We start from the raw sequence: 18,997 nt of genomic DNA on the forward strand, positions 1-18,997 counted from the left end.
TCTTTAAGCTGGATGTCAGTAGATCTTGTCTATCCATAGTAAGCCAGCTCACAAGTACAGGGCATTTTATATATTCTGGATATGATAAAGGAGAGAGTTTGTCCTTAGTGAATGGATAAGGGTTGCCAATTGATATGTGGCTTAAATGTGATGTGGAGCTCATATTTATAAAGAACTCTGGATATCTTTTCCAATGTGTCCTGAACATGTTGGAGAATATAATGAACCATTTGGAAGGCATGCGACTAGTTGATTTATTTACATGATATTGATTACAACACAGAATGATAAGAAAATAAGTAATACTTATTAATAGCTGATATTTCAATGGTGTTATATCCAGCATCTTCAGGGCACAAGAACAGTTTGTCACAGTACACAAAACAACAACAATTTGGTATAACAGTGGGACTGGTTTAAAAAAAAAAAAAATTGTAATAGACAGCACAAAGAACTAAAGTCCTAATAAGGCACCATCTATATTGAAAAAAGAAAAAAAACAAGTATTAATTAGATCTTAAAATGACTGCCTCCCAGTATTTTGGTAAATTTTATACAGACATATTATTTGTTAAGGTTTAGAGTATGTTTTAAAGCTGCTGTTGATTCCAGAAATAATCTCTCTGACTTATGACTTCTGTGCTGCGCATTTGTCATTAGCTAAAAAAAATGTGGTGAATATAGGTGAGTTCAGGGATAAGAGCACAAGCTGCTGTTGATTCCAGAAATAATCTCTCTGACTTATGACTTCTGTGCTGCGCATATGTCATTAGCTAAAAAAAATGTGGTGAATATAGGTGAGTTCAGGGATAAGAGCAGTATCATTGAACAGATGTTATCCAAGGGTTATCCAAAGCATGGTCCGCTAGACCTGACTTGTCATAATGATTGTGATGGATGTATTTTTTATGTTCACCAAAGCAGATGTCAGCAATTCTTCCTGTCTGTCGCTTGATATTAAGCCGGGTCATGAACAGGGCACTTCATAAACTCCTGGATGTGATATAGAAGAGAATTTGTCCTTAGGTGAACGGATGAGAGTTGCCAATTTCACATAACGTTCATAGCTGATATTTTTTAAGCACTCTAGATATCTTTTCAGATGTGCCTTGAATATATGAGATGGTAACAGTTTTGCTGTAGTTTTGTGTCATAGGCAATGGAGGGGATTTCTAGGGAGCATTTAGTATTTTTTCTGTCCTATGAGGATTATAACCATTGGCTAATAAGGTGTGACGTAACTGAGTGAGTTCAGCGGTAAGAGCATTGTCATTAGAACAGATAGTGCTAGCTATCTGTGAATTAGTATTTTTAGGATACCATACTGTTGAGCTGGATGATGGTGTGACTGTTTGTGCAAATATCTCCCTGTATGTGTGAGTTTTCTATAAACAGAAAAAGATAAGGAATCACCTGGAAGCCATGTGATGACATTATCCAGGAAGGGCAGACAGTCATTAGCTTCTTGTTCCATTGTGAAGTGTATTTAGTAAATAGCCAACATCTTAATGGATGCTGGCTATTTAAATGCACTAAAAATGTATCCAATGTTTCTGGACCACGTGGCTAAATAGCAAACACATCAACATAGTGTGGCCAAACCACTTTGAGAGTGGCTGTATTGACAGCTAGCTTTTCCAAGTGTTCTATGTAGAAATTGGCTGGGGGGGGGCATTGCCCCATCTAGTTGTTTGTATATCTTCCCTTTCCATGCAAAATAACCTGCATGCACTGTAAATTTAAATAGTTCAAATATATCTGGGGGAGAAATGTGACATTAACAAATCAAGGATTTCAATTAACATTACATTGGTAAATAGTGAAGTAATATCAAAACTAATCATTACATCTGAACTTTTTAAGATATGGTTTTCTAAAATACTTTTTTTTACATGAACAGAATTTTTAACAAAAGAGGGAGAATTATTTGTGAGGTTGCTGGTAATTTAGCTAAATGTTTAGCAAGTTTTTATGTGGGACTGTTTATACTGTTCACAGTAGGGCATAGTGGTGTACTGTGTTTGTGAATTTTAGGTGCTGCATATATTCTGGGTGTTTTAACATGAAAAGGCTTGAGTTTGTTAACTGTTGCTTTTGAACAGGAAGTAATTTTTTCAATAATTTGCAATCTTTATTCTTTTGAGAGTTAATAGGATCATGATCTCTCTCTCTCCCTCCTATGGTTTCACCCCCCCCCATTTGACTAATTTCTACATAGAATACTTAGAGAACCAAGCATTCAGAACAGCCACTAGCTCAGACCAGTAGTTTGTGCACTATACTGATGATTGTGTTTGTCCACATTGTCCAGACACACACAGATAAATTTTTACTGTATTTTACATCCTAAAATTAATCCATAATGGCAAGGAATCTAATAACTCTGCACCTTATAGATATAGAAAATGGTTCATTATCTTTTTCTATGTATAGAAAACTCACACATACAGGAAGATATTTGCACAGACAATCACACCATCATCCAGCTCAACAATATGGTATTCTAGAAACACTAACTAACTTATATATTCAGGGCACAATAGAAAAGATATCCAGAGTGCTTAATAAACATCAGCTTCACACCATATTTAAACTATATTTCAAATTGCCAATCCTCATTCATTCACCTAAGGACAAACTCTCTCCTTTATCACATCCACATATATGAAGTGCTTTGTGCTTACTATGGACAGATAGGAAGATCTTTTGACATCTGCTTTGGGAAACATAAGAAATAATCTGCACCATTGTTTTGACAAGGCAGGACTAACAAACCACAGCATGAACATCCCTTCACATGGGATCATAGAAAAAAAAAACAAAAGTACCAGATGTCATTAATATAAGTCAGTGAGACTGTTTTTGGAATCAGGGGCAGCTTTAAAACATTCTCTAAACCTCAACAAGTATGGCTACATCAATTTACCAAAAATCTGGGAGACAGTTGTTTTTATGATCAAATTAATACAGGAAAACCTTGCTTAACATGAATTCGACATGCGCGATAATCAGTTAGCGTGATCGTGTGAAATGATACTATGAGGGTGGTCTGAAAACATCTCGGCCTAACAGTGAAAACACAGATTTATAATTTCAAAATTATTTTTATTTTTCAACATAATCTCCCTTAAGACATACATTTATTCCAGCGATGCTCCAGCACCATTAACCTGTCCCTGTAGTGGCTCTCAGTAAGATCTGCAAAATACCCCTCCACAGCTGCAATCACCTCTTGATTTCAAGAAAATTGCCGACTAGCGAGGAAGATTTTTAGTTTTGGGAAGAGATAGAAGTCAGAGAGAGCCAAATCTGGGGAATAGGGTGGATGTTCCAACAATTCATAGTGCTGATCCCTTAATTTTCCCATTGCCAAAAGACCTCTGTAGGCAGGTGCATTGTCCTCATGAAAGATGATTTTTTTCTTCTGCAAACCGAGTCTTTTCTCACGAATTTTTTTATCTAGTTTGGTTAAAAGATTGGAATAATATTCCCCAGTTATTGTTTTATCCTTTTCAAGATAATTAGTAAAAAAATTGCCTTTAGCATCCCAAAACACCGATGCCATGACCTTTTCTGCTGATGGAACAGAGTTTGTCTTCTTTGATGCTGAACAACCGACTTCTGTCCACTGTTTTTACTGCTGTTTGGAGTTTGGATTCTGGTGTGTAATGGTGAATCCAAGTCTCATCCATAGTAATAAATTGATGCACAAAATCGGTTTTATTCTTGTTGAAACGCTCAAGCACTGTTCAGAGATTTTCATAAAGTGTGTTTTTGATCTGCTGTGAGCACACATGGCACCCATCTTGCGCAAAGCTTTTTCATTTGTGATTCTTCATGCAAAATATATCCTACATGTTCTTTTGAAATGCCTATAGTCTCAGCAATTTCACGCGCTTTGACTCGCCGGTCATCCAATAACATATTGTGCACTTCATCAATGATTTCTGGTGTTGTTACACTTTTTTGGACGTCCTTCACGTGGATCATCTTCAAGGCTGGTACTGCCATGGTTAAACTTGGCAGCCCATTTCTTAATTATCGAAAACAAAGGAGAAGAGTGCCCATAAACTTTTATGAACTTTGAATGAATTTCTTTAGGTGTTAAACCTTCTTTTACAAAGAATTTTACAACCGCACAATACTTAATTTTATTCATTTCAAGGGATACAGACAGCACTTTTGCTTCAGACAGCTGTATAAAACAAACCACTTGATAGAAGACTTGCAGTATCACATGGATGCTTATGACAGATGTATCAACTTAGAAAAAAAAATCTTGCCGATGGTGTTGCCATCTATGGTTGATGCTGAAAACTTCAGACCACACTCATATTTCTTGCTTTAAGCTAGTGATTAATCAGTTAATGCAATTTTTTTATGTTATGCAAAATTTTTTTTCGCCAGTCTGCAGTGAGCGTCAGCACCTGTCAGTTTAGCAGCCGGTACTGCAGGTGGTGGCTGGCGACACTCGGTATTTGACTCAAAGTTATCATTGCAAGCGCACGTCCAAACTCTGTTCTCTTGCTCAATTACCTTTCATTTGTTTTGCTTTAATTTAGATACCTATAAAGCTTTATTATATTCAACACCTGATATGGAAAAGAGAAAGACTGGTAAAGAAAGCAGCATGATAAAGAGGAAAAAAGTAATTACATTAGAGGAAAAACTGGAAGTCATTAAGAGACATTAAAGTGCTGCTAGTAATACAATGATTGTTCTAGACGACCTGGGATGCAGCTAATCTATAGTCAGACTATAATAAATAAGAGCAAAGAATACAAAGAACATGGAAAAGTTGCTACTGCTTCTTTAAGCATGCAGATCACCTGGAATAGAAGCCATTTAATGATCGAGATGGAACGTCTTCTATCATTCTGGATTGATGATTGGAACCAAAAAAGAATACCTTTTAGTGCAAGTAATATTCTGACAAAAGCTCTCAATATTTTTACTTCATTGAAAGAGACCAAATTTCATGAGGAATGTGAAAGCTTTACTGCGAGCTTGGGATGGTTTGACGTTTTAAAAATTGAGCTGAACTGCATAATGTAAGAATAACGGGGCTAGTGCTGATAAAGATTCTGCAGTTTAGTTTCATGAAGAATTGCAAAGGATAATTCAGCAGGGTGATTATGACAATCATCAAATATTCAATGTCTAAAACTGATCTATTTTGGAAGCGTATGCTAACAACTTTCCTAGCTAAAACTGAAGCATCTCAACTAGGATACAGAGTATCTAAAGTTTGTCTTATGCTTTTATTAGGAGGCAATGCAGCAGGCGACTCTTAACTCAAGCCTATATTAGTTTATCATGCGCAAAATCCTAGATCTAACATTATTGAAAAAATCAGCACAGTTGGAAAAGAATTTGGATTTAATGAACTAGATAATGAAGATGTCAGAAACTTACTCAATTCCCATTTAAAACAGTTAAGTGAGAATGATCTCCTTCCACTAGAAGAACAGCATGCATATGAAGAAGATGATAAGGAGTGTGAACAAGAAGAGAATGTTATGGCTAAGAAGAGAAGATAACTGCAACAGAACTTGAGCTAGTTTTCAATCACATTGAGCATGCTAATGAAATTTTGTTATATATATATATATCATCATCATCATCATCATCATCATACGTATCAAGGATTTAGGCTAGCATGGCCTGTTCCAGCCTTAGAAGTCATCGTTGAATCGTTTAAGAGGACATCCTGGTTTTCTTTTTCCTAATGGCTTGTACTTTAAGGCTTGTTTTGGTAATCTTTCTGTTTTCATTCTTTGAACGTGTTCCATCCATTTATGTTTATATTTTTTAATTTTTTCTATTACTGGTTCTTGGTTTAATTCTTTCATAATTTCTTCGTTTCTTTTGTGATCAAATAGGGTATACTTCGCAGTTTTTCTCATAAACTTCATTTCTGCTGTTGTTATTCTTTGTTTGTCTTTTTGTTTTATTGTCCAGATTTCGCTTCCATACATTAAGACTGGTAGGGCTAATATATTGTATACTTTTAGTCTGGTTTGTTTTTGAACTACATTTGGTTTAAATATAGAGTTAATTACACCTGTTATTTTTAAATATTTTGCAATTTTTATGTTTATATCTTTGTCATTTTCATATGTGATCATACATCCTAGATAGTTAAATGAATTCACCTGTTCTAAGATCTTGTTATCTATTACTATTTTAGTTCTTTCTGGATCTTATTAGCATACCATAATATTTGGCTGTCTCATGTGGATCTAGCTTTCTGTAAGTTATCTTCAGAATTTGTAATTATTATTTGGTTGTCGGCAAAAAGGTGAGTGTTTAAGTTCACTGTACGAGAAAGTTTAATTCCTTGATGTAAATTTTTATTCCATTTTATTATTATTTCATTTAAGTAGATATTAAAAAGAGTTGCTGAGAGGGGACATCCCTGTCGGACCCCCTTGGTTTATCTCTCTCATATATGATAGCTCATGATTTAATCTTATTTGTATTTGATTATTTTCATATATACTTGTGATAGCTTTTAGGATATTATTTGATATTTGTCTTTCTTTTAATATGCTTCTTTTAACTTTGTCAAATGCTTTTTCAATGTCAATAAATGCAATATGTGTTTCTAAATTGTATTCTCTTCTTTTCTCTATTATTAATTTAGGCAAAAGGCAGAATCTATACATGATCGTCCTTTTCTAAATCCATTCTGTACTTCTAAAATAAAGTTTTCGGAATATTTCATTAGTTTGCTATTTAAGATTCTGCTATATATTTTGTAACAGGAATTTAGTATACTGATACCTCTATAGTTTTTAGGGTCATTCTATTACCTTTTTTTAAGATAAGAATCACAATTGCTTTTTTCCATTCTATTGGGGGGATACCGGTTGAATAAATTTTATTTAAAAATAATAAGAATCTTTCTTTGAATCTTGTTCCTGCATATTTATATAGTTCTGAACCTAGCTTATCTTCTCCAGGTGATTTTCCATTTCTTGTTTCTTTCAGGCTGATTTCTAATTCTTCTTTAATTATTTCCTTTTCATTTTCGTTAATTATTTGCCAGTTGTCTTTTTTAAAATATTTATCTGTCCACAATTCTGTGTAGTAATTTAGAAATTCTTCTAATTTCAATTCGGTGTTTAATTTTATGTTTTCTTTGATATCTGCATTTAAGTGTTTCAAAATCTTATATACATTGGGTCTTGTTTTATATACCATATTTTCCTGTGTATAAGATGCACTTTTTCACCTTAAAATTAAGGTAAAGATTGTTTCCTCTTTTCAAAGTCATACACACTCCCTTTTATGTTCCAAGATCTTTGTAGGCGGTTAATGCTGCAATCAAATTGATGTGTAATCTTCACGTAACTTCTAGCGTGTCATTGGCTGAGAACTTGGCTTGGTCAGAAGGAGATTTTGTACAATTTGCGTAAAGAAAAGCATGCAGAACATGGAAAAATTGCGAAGTGGCCAGAACTAGAGACCGAAGTTTTGAAATGGGTGCAAGAAATTCGGAAAAATGGTATTGCCATTTCAACAAAAATGATTCATACACATGCAGTCAAAGTAGCCTGTGAGCCTAACATTGAGGATTTTAAAGGTGGTGCATCATGGTGTGTTACCGTTTCATGAAACGCAGTGGACTTTGTATGCGTACAAAAACAAAAATCAGTCAAAAAATGCCAAAAGAATATGAAGACAAAATTATTTCTATATTATAAGAAATTAATGATGATAGAGAAGAGTCAGACGACAGTGACATGGGTTTTGCAGGTTTCTGAAAGGTCAGTTTACTATTAAAAATTATCTATTATTTTATTCATTTTTTTTTTTAAATCATACTTTAAAGTTTAAGTTTTTTCCAGAAAATTGTATTAAATTTCTTGGGTGCATCTTATACATAGGAGTGTCTTATACACCGGAAAATACGGTAAATCGTGTTCTAAATTAGAAGCAAAATTGTTCCATGATTCTCTATTTCTTTTTCTGACTTCTCTTTTAACTATGGCTCTTATTCTTTTATATTCTATTTCATCTTCTAATCTTTTACTGCTTAACCATTTGTGATAGGCTTCTTTTTTCTTTTTGATTATTTCTTTGATTGTATCATCCCAGAACCTCAATTTTTTTCCTTTTATTGAATTTTTTGGTCTTTCCTAAGCATTCATTTGCTGCTGCATTTAGTATCGTTTTTATATTAAGCCATTTTTTGTTTTTTTTTATCTAGATATTGGTTAATTCTTTATTCATATAGCCATTGTACATTTGTGTCATTCAATAGTCTAGTCTTATAAACAAATGTTTCAAATTTTCTTTCTGTTCTTGTTACTTGTAGCCATTTAGGTGGTAATCTTAATTTTATTTTAACAAGGAAGTGGTCACTGCTTATTTCATATCCTCTGTGAACTCTAACATCTAGTGAAAATTTTGATGTTCTTTTCATTTAATATAAAATAATCGAATATTAATTTCTTGCTTCCCAGGTATATTTATGTATGTCTTTATGTTTATAGAAGGAATTCATTATTTTTAGGTTATTATAAACTACAAAGTCAATCAATTTTTTGCCATTCTTGTTTAAAGTATGTTCTCCATGTATTCCTATATTATTATTAATTTTCGTTTTTCCAATTTTTGCATTTAAGTCTCCTGCTAAAATTACGTAATCATTTTTATTTATTTTATTATATATGTTTTGTAGCTGATTATAAAAATCAATATTATCCTGTTCTCTTCCTTCTTCTGGGGCATATAAACCAATTATTGTTAAATAGCCTCTATCTATTTTTATTCTAGCTTCTATTATTCTTTCATTCCATAATTTATAATGTTTTAACTGTTTTGAAAGGGAATTATGAATCCAAATCATGACTCCTGCCTTGTGCTCTTTGGTCTCTGTCGACGCCACTGTATATTACATTAAAATTTTTGGTTCTCATAATTCCTTTTAATTTCTTTTTTGTTACAGTGTTTACTGCTATTTTAAAATTTCTTTCCTTTAATAGTTGGTCTAATTCTATTTCTTATATGCTATTCCTCTTACATTCCAGTTTGCTATGTTTATTATATTTTGTCGTTTCCATTTTCGTTTTCCCTTTACCATTCCAGGGTCGTTTTTCATAGATTCAATCCGATTATCTTTTTCTGTCAGCTTACGAGTAGAATTATGTTCTCCATGTCAGGGGACGGACTAGCCTGACGATGGAATAGTTCAGTGGTTGGACTGCTACCTTAAGGCTTCCGAACTAGCCTTCTTCCAAATTTAAATCCATACGAGGAATAGGGTATATTGAAAGGGGAAAGAGTAGATTATAGAAGAATTATAGTAAGGTTTATAGAGAGGGCATAGTTGTAAGGCCAGAAATGAAAAGACCGCATGGCCCTCGAGTACTCTAATAGCATAAGGGTCATAAAATAAGAAGAGTTGACTGATAAAGCCTCATAGGAAAGATTAAAGTAAGTGGATCTTCCTCAAAGTAGAAGAAGAAGAAGAGGATAGATCCAGCTAGGGGTCCATGGGAATGCCACTTCCCTTACAATCAAGATGATTTCCCCTTATGGCCCTGTTAGTCCACGAGTCCTTATTCAGAATATTTGGACTGCCCTACCATACACACACACACACACATATACACACACACACATGGTGAGCTCCCCTATCTGCCACCCAGGGGACATACTCTCTAGGGATTACAGGGTTCCCCCGAGAGAGAGTGTGTGTGTGTGTGTATATATATATATATATATATATCAGTGACATCGCATTTTCTTAAGACGTGGCAATATGTCATCAAATCATATTGACATCAAGGTTATTTATTTCCTTAAATACCTCCTGCTTACTCATAATTAAGTCATCCTCTCCTATGTACTCATGATTCCTCCCTGATCAGGATGAAACACCCTTATAAATTGATCATTGAATACCTTAACAATGTCTTCGTCAGCAGTTACCATTGTACCATTTTCATCCATAAACATCATCTTACCATGATCATTCTTCCTTCTACTTGCCACATATCTAAAAAAAACAGTCTGGGATTTTTCTTTGCCTGATTTGCCAATTTCTGCTCATACTGCACCTTTGTTTTCCTTACTAAATGAGTCACTCTCCCGGCTTGTTCTTTATAGTGTTCATCAGCAAAAAAAAGAAAAATCAGCTAACACTTTTTATTCCTTATAGGGAGTGGGCAAGGTTGTTTAGCCCTAATCTAACTTTTGGAGACTGAATGGGCAGTTCACTCTCCACTGGCAGCCAATCAGAGATAACTGGCCCCAGGCTATCACTAATTAAGCAGCACGCAGTGAAGAGAGAGATGGCTCAACAAGTGCTGCCGTCTCGCAGTTCCTAAACCTAACACAATATATTTAATGTCTGAAATAATGTGGGTTCTATGATCAATTTGCTTGAGTTTATGGGACGAAAAACCCGAGTTTCCAGGAGAAAAAACCCGCTTGCCCATGCCAGAGATTGACTAACTCGCGAGCCGGTCGGAAAAAGGCTTAGAAAAATTTCCTCTTGTCAACGACTAGATTCAAAACAAAGCCTTCGTGCAGTCAAGTGCTGTGGTGTGCAAACATCACATCCACTGAGCTACACATGTAACATTATTCTTGTTATTCATCTTGTACTGATTCCAAAGTCCCTTCTTCTTCTTCCAGATTTCATGCTTAAGCTCCTCATTCATCCATTTTACATCTACCTTATTCAGCCTTTTGGCTTTCAGAATACATTTAAACAATTTGTTTAAATGTATTCTGTGTTATGTATTCTAAATACATTTTATAAGTTCTCAAGCAGCATCTATTTATTTACTTCTCAACTCCTCATTCCATGCTGTAGCTCCAAGCCGTCTCCTAAGCTTGTCATAAACTCCAGCCTTGTAATTCTAGCCTTGGTGAATTGTGAGTGGTGGAAGCAGAGTTGTAGAGTGGATGCCCTCCCTCGATGAGTCTTTAGACTCCCTGGAGGTGACAAATAATAATAATAATATGGTTAGCCACAATCCAGGTGATCACTTTGTGATCACGCTCACCAACTGGAAGAAAGTGTGAAACCCCACTCCCAATTACATCCTCTGATGAAACTATAACATCTAAAACTCTCAATCCTTGTGTGCCATCCTTTATGTGCTGCCTGAGATAGTTATCTCTCAAGAACTTGAGAAATTCATTTTCGTTATTCCCAAATGCCATCTTTTCATTCCAATCTATACCGCCATAAATGGAATCACGCAGAATAATTACCCTTCCTTTGCTCACCAATCCATGTTGTTTATACATTTCTTCATCACTCCCTCCACATTTCCAGGCCTATAGCAACATCCAACTAAATATGTCATCCTGTCAACTTCCACGTTCCCTCACACTGCCTCATAACCATTGCCACTATTTCTCTCTTTAATGTCTACTTATGTAGACATAATTCCCCTGCTATTGTCAGCAGCACTCCCTCTCCCTTGTTTTCCTTTCTATCCTCACAAAAAATACTGTATCCTTCAATTTCTATTCCCATTAAGATATTGTCTTCATTTAATCATGTTTCACTTATTACAATGATTTTGGGAAAAAATTCAATCACTGAAAGCATTTCATCCCCCTTATTTCTGATACTTCTGGTATTTGTAAACAAACACAGCAGTTCAATTTTAGGTCTATAACTAGTTCTACCCAAGCCACTTGTTAGTTGCAATTTCCCCACCACACCTGCCCTTGTCCAATCACCTTTATCACCACTTACCACATATATCTGCTCAGTCAACTTCCCCACCCACATCACAATATACTTCATCTCCATACATACATTCACTGCTGCTTTCAACATCCACTCTCCCTATGACATATCTCCTTGTCCACCCAGACTTCTCCCGTTTCTCTGTTCCTCTTGCATTCCCATTCTCTCTTCTTCTCTCACGCTACCATCATTTCCACTGCCAAGGACGTCTCTTCAGTACCACTCTCCTGCTCTTTCACTTCATCTCTTACTATTGATTTCTTGCATGCAGCACACACTGTACTTCCATTTAGCAACACTTTCTCCAGTACATTCACTCGAAAGCCATTTAACCCATCATGGCTGTATAATTCCATTCTTCTCTCAAACACATGCCATACATTCATAAACTGTACTCCCTTCTCCTCACACAGCATCGCTAGCATTCCATACATGATTAAATATCTCCTTCTCAACTCATCATTGTCATACCTTGACGATTACACGTTGACAACCTTCCCCCCCCCTCCCCTCCACTGTTTCCTTTCACTCTTCTCAACACCCTCCTGACATTTGTCCTTACATACTCCTTATGTCCACTGAATCATTTGTCTCCAGGACCACCACTAGTTCTCTTTGTTTCCTCCTCATGTCCAATGCCTAAATTATTCTGTTCATTCTTCCTCTTGGATAGCAGACCTTATGGATTCTTTCTTTATCTAATTCTATAGTTAGAGAATTGTAGCATTGCATTTTTGTGCTTTCCTGTTTTCTTTGAATGCACATGTTTAGCTATGTTTATTGCATTATATGACACACAACTTTTTCATCTGATTGCTTTCAGATCAATGTAGGGTGATGTCAGATATGGTGAAGAAAATATTAATGTTATTATTAAAATAACTAGTATCTTAATAACTGTATCAAACTTTTTCTACAGTTTATAAACGTTAACATTTTTCATTTTGCTTTGATCATGTTATCATATGACACGGATAAAAATGCTAAAATTTTAGCAATATCATAATGTAATTAAGATATTAATATGGTTGAATTTCTAATTTTATCACTTAATCAAATTTTATTTACCCATATAATGTTTGCTTTTAGCTCCAAATTATGCTCCTTGCATTCTGTTATTGAAAAATGTTGACTGCATTGGAAAAGGAAAGGAAGTGATAGGAGAAGGTCAGTATATGTTTTAAAATATTATAATATTTACAAACATTTACATGTTTAATATCTTCTTCTTTCTCAGCCATTTTCGATCTACTGCTGAATGAAGGCCTCCCTTATGATCTTCCAATTTTCCCTAGTCTTCTACTTCTGCCATTCATCTCTTTCCAGCCAGTTTTTCTATTTTATCTGCCCATTTTCTTTTTGGATGTCCTTGTCTTCTCTTTCTGGTCAGTATCTGATATTTTTCTGATACTTTGCTGGTCCATCTATTGTCCATCCCTTGAGCCAGATATCCTGCTCATCTCCATTTGGATGCTTTTACAATTTCTATTGCATCCAAGACTTTTGTCTGTGATCTGATTCATTCCTTCCTCTTTTTTATCTATTAGTGTTATTCCTAGAATGATTCTCTCCATCCTTCTTTCCATCACCACTATTTGTTTTTCCATTTGTTTAGCTAGTGCCCAGGTTTCTGAACCATAAGTGAGTACTGGTAATATGCCCTGGTTGAATACTTTGCTTTTCAGGCAGATGGGTAAGTTATTTTTGAAGATGTGGTTCAATTTCTCAAATGAATATGGCTAACTATATTCTTCTTTTAATTTTGCTCTGATATAATGTTGGATATAATAAGTGATATATAATCTAGCTGGTTAATATATTGAAAGGGAGGAGTCCACTAGAGTGATGTATAAGGGTGGTAATTAGCGTAGTGCAGAAAGATAAGCAATTTTTTAAATTAAGTTATTAATTATACATCAATTTGTTGTAGATTTTTTCCTGTTATTTATGAATTTTTAATGGAGTAAGATTTAGCTTTTAAGAAGTTGTATATATTTTCTATTATTTTTGATATTGTCAGTATAGCACCAGCTCATAATAAAACAGTGTGGTTACCAAGACATCTTTAATTATGAGATTTTATTTGGTACAGTGTGTGAAATGTACTTATTATGAAAAGATAAATGATTTGTGGAAGAATAACAAGAATAGTGCCCATCCATGTGAGGCACCTATTCTTAGTGAAGGGGGGGGGGGGGACCTCCCACAATTGGCCTTTTTGTTTTTACTCTTACTCTGAGTTTCCTCCTGTATTCTTCACTCTACTTCTCCCAAATCTTTTTTTCTATCCTGTATTATTCCAGACCACGATCATTGACATCGAGCAGCTCAATCCAATATATTTTTAAAGGGAAAGGTTTACACACACACACACACACACACACACACACACACACACACACACACACACCACACGTGTGTGTGTATTCCTGAGCTTCTACTCGGTTGTAATGGTACATTTTAAAGAATAAATATTTAATAACTTAAACCGAGATAAAATATGAAGTTTTAAAGAAAATGATACAACTAGTTTCAGCCTTTTACAGCCTTCTTCAGGTATCCACTAAAGGTAGAACACGGTAATAAAAATTGAAGTTACAAAAAACTGAGAATTACAGGCAAAAAAATGCAATACATAATTGACACAAAAACGTGGTATTTTTCAAGTTGTTCTATCTAACGCGCTATTGTTTGTTACGTGCCAGCTTGCAAGTTCTCGTGAATGCCAGTATTGAACAACTTATGTGATTGTAATAGGAATATTACAATCGCACCACAACTTGTAAACACCTGGATATTTCAGATTGTGATGAATATGCTTCGGATGGCTTATAAGAGAACGAACTTTAGGGAGTGTAGTGAAAAAGTCCTGATGTTGTATTTTTTAAGGACTTTAGCCAATTTATTGGAGACTGAACTAATGTAAGGTATTGAGATGCTATCTTTAAAATCAGTAGTTTCCGTAGTACACTGCCTAGGAGGATCCAGAAGAAATTTCTTAATCATTTTTTCAGAATATCCATTTTGTTTAAAGATAAGAGAAAGGTGATTAATTTCTTTTTTGAGCTCATCTGATTCATTTAAAAGAGAGCGTGCTCTGTGTCCTAAGGTAGAAATAGTTCCGAGCTTTTGTGGTGGAAAGTGATGAGATTGACAGTGCAGGTATCTGTTGGTATGAGTGAGTTTACAAGTTGTGGTGCGATTGTAATATTCCTTATTTTGGACAGACTAACAAATCTGTTGAACTTCATGTAGAGGAGCATAAGAGAGACATCTCCTATAAAAGATCACGTGCATCTGCCCTATCCAGTCATGTTCTTTTCTCAAACAATCCTCATGATGATGATCTACTAGAGTCACTCAGTTTGCTGGGATAAATCCGAAAACATTTTTCGCTGCAGTGATGAGTTTGAAAGAAAAATCGTGGAGTCCAGGGAAATCCTCCTTAATCCTGAACATTTGAACAACAATTTGAGTTACAACATCCCTGATAGCCATGCTGCAGTTGTTCAATACTAGTGTTCACGAGAACTTGCAAGCTCGCATGCAACAAACAATAGCGCATTAGATAGAACAACTTGAAAAATACAACATTTTTGTGTCAATTATGTATTGCATTTTTTGCCTGTAATTCTCAGTTTTTTGTAACTTCAATTTTTATTACTGTGTTCTACCTTTAGTGGATACCTGAAGAAGACTGTAAAAGGCTGAAACTAGTTCTATCATTTTCATTAAAACTTCATATTTTATCTCGGTTTAAGTCATTAAATATTTATTCTTTAAAAAATATATATATGTATGTATGTATATAAACTCAAAATTGTGAAATAAGAAAATATTACTTTAGAGATATTTTCTAATACCTTGTACCTTGAAGACAGTTCATAAATATTAGTTTTAAAAGAAAATTCTACCAAAAAGACTTGAAACTGGGATGCTGTGTGTGTGTGTGTGTGTGTGTGTGTGTGTGTGTGTGTGTGTGTGTGTGTGTGTGTGTGTGTGTGTGTGTGTGTGTGTGTGTGTAAAAATGTGCACACCCAGTGTAGAAAGGACATGTTACATGGACAAGTGAGTTCCACCAGATACAGTACACGTGCAAAACACAACCGGCATGAATGTGTTAAGCAAGAGATCCAAAAGAAGATGATGATATGGAAGGAATATTGTGAGAATAAGGATGGGAGCAGTTATGAAATATAAAGCACAGGGTAGAAAAGTTAAGAGTGTTGTATGGATGCGTGGAAAACTAATTGAAGTATGAAAAGAAATATGACATGCAGGATAAAGGCCACCTCAAAGAATTTTATCACTATACTGCAGATAAAAGAAAAAAATGAATGTGGAAAAATAATTTCAGTGAATACAGATGAGAAGTGAGCACTCATTATCTGAATGCTCACTTCACTAAAATCAGTCAACCAGGTGTATGTAACATAGTGCATGATGCTACCACCACACTGAATGAAGAAATACAGGTGCATAAGAAAGTTTGAAGAGCTGTTGCATAACATGGACATCAGTTTAGCAGTAGGTCCAGATAAGATATCATTATGTAGGCTAAAGGAATGTTTAGTGAAATAATTGGCCCTTGACATATTTGTATAACTTGAGTCTTAGCTCACGAAAGATATCACAGGAATCAAAAGAATGTATGATAGTTCCATTGTACTGTTAGATCTTGAATGATGGTTCTATCAAGAATAGAACTGCACCATTCAAGATTTAACAAGAACAACAATATCAAGCAAAAGTACACTTGTACTCTTGGCAAAACAGACATAATATGTGAAAATGCAGATGTTAACTTTGCTTAAGAAGGGAATTAAAATATAAAGGAAGAAATTGAATCCTAAATAAAATGAAATCGAAGAAGGAAATAAGTATTAGATTGTACTATGTTTAAAGTATTGTCTAAAATAGATGGAAATCTTAAACCTTCAAAAACATCAATATTAAACTATGCCATGTATAAAATCGCGTATTGTCATGCGAACGAAAGTTCAAAGGTTGCAGTTTGACCACCAAAGATGATGTAACGAACGTTGAGTAGGCATTCGTGGAAGGCACTTGAAATTCGCAATCCTCGTTCAGCAAGGAGGTGACATTGTTCGGTGACAGCAAATAGGAAAGCATTGTAGACAAGCTTGGAGTATGGAAGGGGCACTATAGAAGAGTTTAAAAACGAACTCACATGGCTTGAAACTCTCTCTTTTGGCTCCTTTTACATTTCTGGTTTTTGTTCCTGTAGTGTTCCCGGGTCGCATGTGCCCTCCACATGGATTTCTGGCTCTTAGTTCCGAAGTGGGTCAGCATGGCTGATATCCGATAAGATGTCTGAAGACGGCATAGCAGCAACGTGTTTTCAGTTGCTGAGTGGTGCGAATCGAAGAAGTTTAGCACGAAATGATGGCAGTGTTTCGAGTTTTGGCCATCGGTCTGGTTCTAACCGATGAGAAAGCAGCAAAGGATTCCCTTTGAAGGTAAATTGTGTTAAAAGCAGCAACACGAAAAGTTCGTAAGCCCAGAAGAAACAAGGGGCTAATTCGGGACGAGCATGTGACTCCACGTGGTGGCAGATCACCGTACAGAGGGACGATCCATAACAAAGAACAGACGGAGGGATCGAGAAATCATCTAACAAGGTGGTAACGTACAAATCTTCATTTTATGTATTATCTATTAGTGATGAATGTGTAAAATGGACAGAGATTAGAAAAGAAGATAGTGAGATTTTGGAGACAGTTTCCTATGTTATGTTGATTGAATTTGACTGGTAATCTATGTTCATAAATTATCTAAACCCAAGTTAATGTGTATGGGCCATTAGTAGCAGTAATCTAGTTTGATATTGAGAGCCATGTTTGTGATTTAGATGAATCATGAGTGTGTATAAATAACTTTCCTGTTTGATTACCATTGCCTTGCTTTACTTGTAATTTAGTATTGATCTTGATTAGCTTTGAATATATGTGTTGTTCAAATTGTAAAGTTCTTAGATAACACTAGCTAACAAAAAAAAATTTTTTTTCTGCTGATTATGATCTGACACTTGTTTTTTACTAATTTGGGTGCGCTGATTTCAAATATCAAACCCATTTTTCTCTATCATGTCAGGTTTTTCCTCTATGGCATTTTCTTTTTGCTAATTTGTAAGTTTTTGATAGTTTTAAGGAGGCAGTACTATTTAGAGGATCAAAAAAATCGATTTTTTAATATTATTTTCTGAAAGTATGTACTTTTAAAAATCTGTTCTTAACTGTTTATCAAAAAATTCAAAAAATTCCCGAAGATATAGCCTATTATTCAAAGTGGTGCGCAGATCAGAATCGGGGCACTCACCGCTCTCGCTTGTTAGTAAATGAATAAATGCGTAAGAACCTGCAACGGCACGTACTGGCGCTTTAAATGCGAGAGAGGCCGATAACCGACCTAATACATTTAGGTGATGAAAAGTAGGCGATGATAACTGCCTAAAACAAATGAATGCTATATGCGTCATAGTGGACAAAGAACGATCGAAATCAGTCAATCGTTAATCGATCGTGAAAGTATGATGAGCGCTTATAATGTTTCAATAAAGTCTCTGTTTTTTTTTTTGTCTTGTTAATTGCATGTTAGTCGGCAGTGAAGAAAATACATCATGTCTACTACTCGAAATTCTGTCAATAGTGTAGATTCCTTCTGTTACATTTGTGGCAGCTTTACTGTTCCCAGTCAAAGGACAAATATCACTGATTTCGTTAAGAAGTATACTTTGCATACTTTGACGTAAAAATTGCAGATCAGGACAAGTCATGGGCTCCAAATAAAGTGTGTGTGTAAGTCGTGTAAAAAATTTACGACAGTGGAGCAAGGGAAAACGCCAAAAATTAGCTTTTGGAATTTCAATGATTTGGCATGAACCGAAAAATCACGTAGATGATTGCTATTTTTGTTTAGTTCAGACTTCTGGTTATAATAAGAAGAATAAGAAAAATTTTGTGTATCCAAATCTCGACTCAGCAATTCGGCCAGTTGCTTATTCCAATGAAATAGCCGTGCCAATTTATAAAGGACTTCCTTTACTTGAGAACGAGCATGATCGGGATATGCCAGATGTTCTTGAGGAGCAAGACCCGGATGTTGATTTAGACAATGAAAATTTAATTTCTAGTTCTGGACCACAACGTTTTACTCAAGCAGAATTGAATGACGTAGTAAGAGATTTGGGCCTATCAAAGGAATCATCGGAATTGTTAGCTTCAAGATTAAATGAAAAAAACTTACTGGAGCAAG

At 35.1% G+C, this 18,997-nt stretch overlaps 1 protein-coding gene across 2 annotated transcripts in view; it reads left to right on the plus strand.

The window, feature by feature from the left end:
* Pex6 (peroxisomal biogenesis factor 6) overlaps positions 1-18,997 on the plus strand; it is a 338,534-nt gene that overhangs the window by 153,638 nt on the left and 165,899 nt on the right. For both annotated transcript variants that reach the window (XR_016548921.1, XM_090398889.1), the window contains exon 9: positions 12,812-12,889. Coding sequence is in view for 1 of the 2 variants with exons in the window: in XM_090398889.1 (XP_090255015.1) it covers positions 12,812-12,889 (78 nt within the window). In the remaining variant the exon portion in view is untranslated. The remainder of the gene's footprint in view (positions 1-12,811; positions 12,890-18,997) is intronic.

The sequence above is a fragment of the Typopeltis vanoorti genome, chromosome 10 (assembly GCF_054136105.1).
Source record: "Typopeltis vanoorti isolate ZY-2024b chromosome 10, IOZ_Tvanoo_1.0, whole genome shotgun sequence".
Taxonomy (NCBI): domain Eukaryota; kingdom Metazoa; phylum Arthropoda; class Arachnida; order Uropygi; family Thelyphonidae; genus Typopeltis; species Typopeltis vanoorti.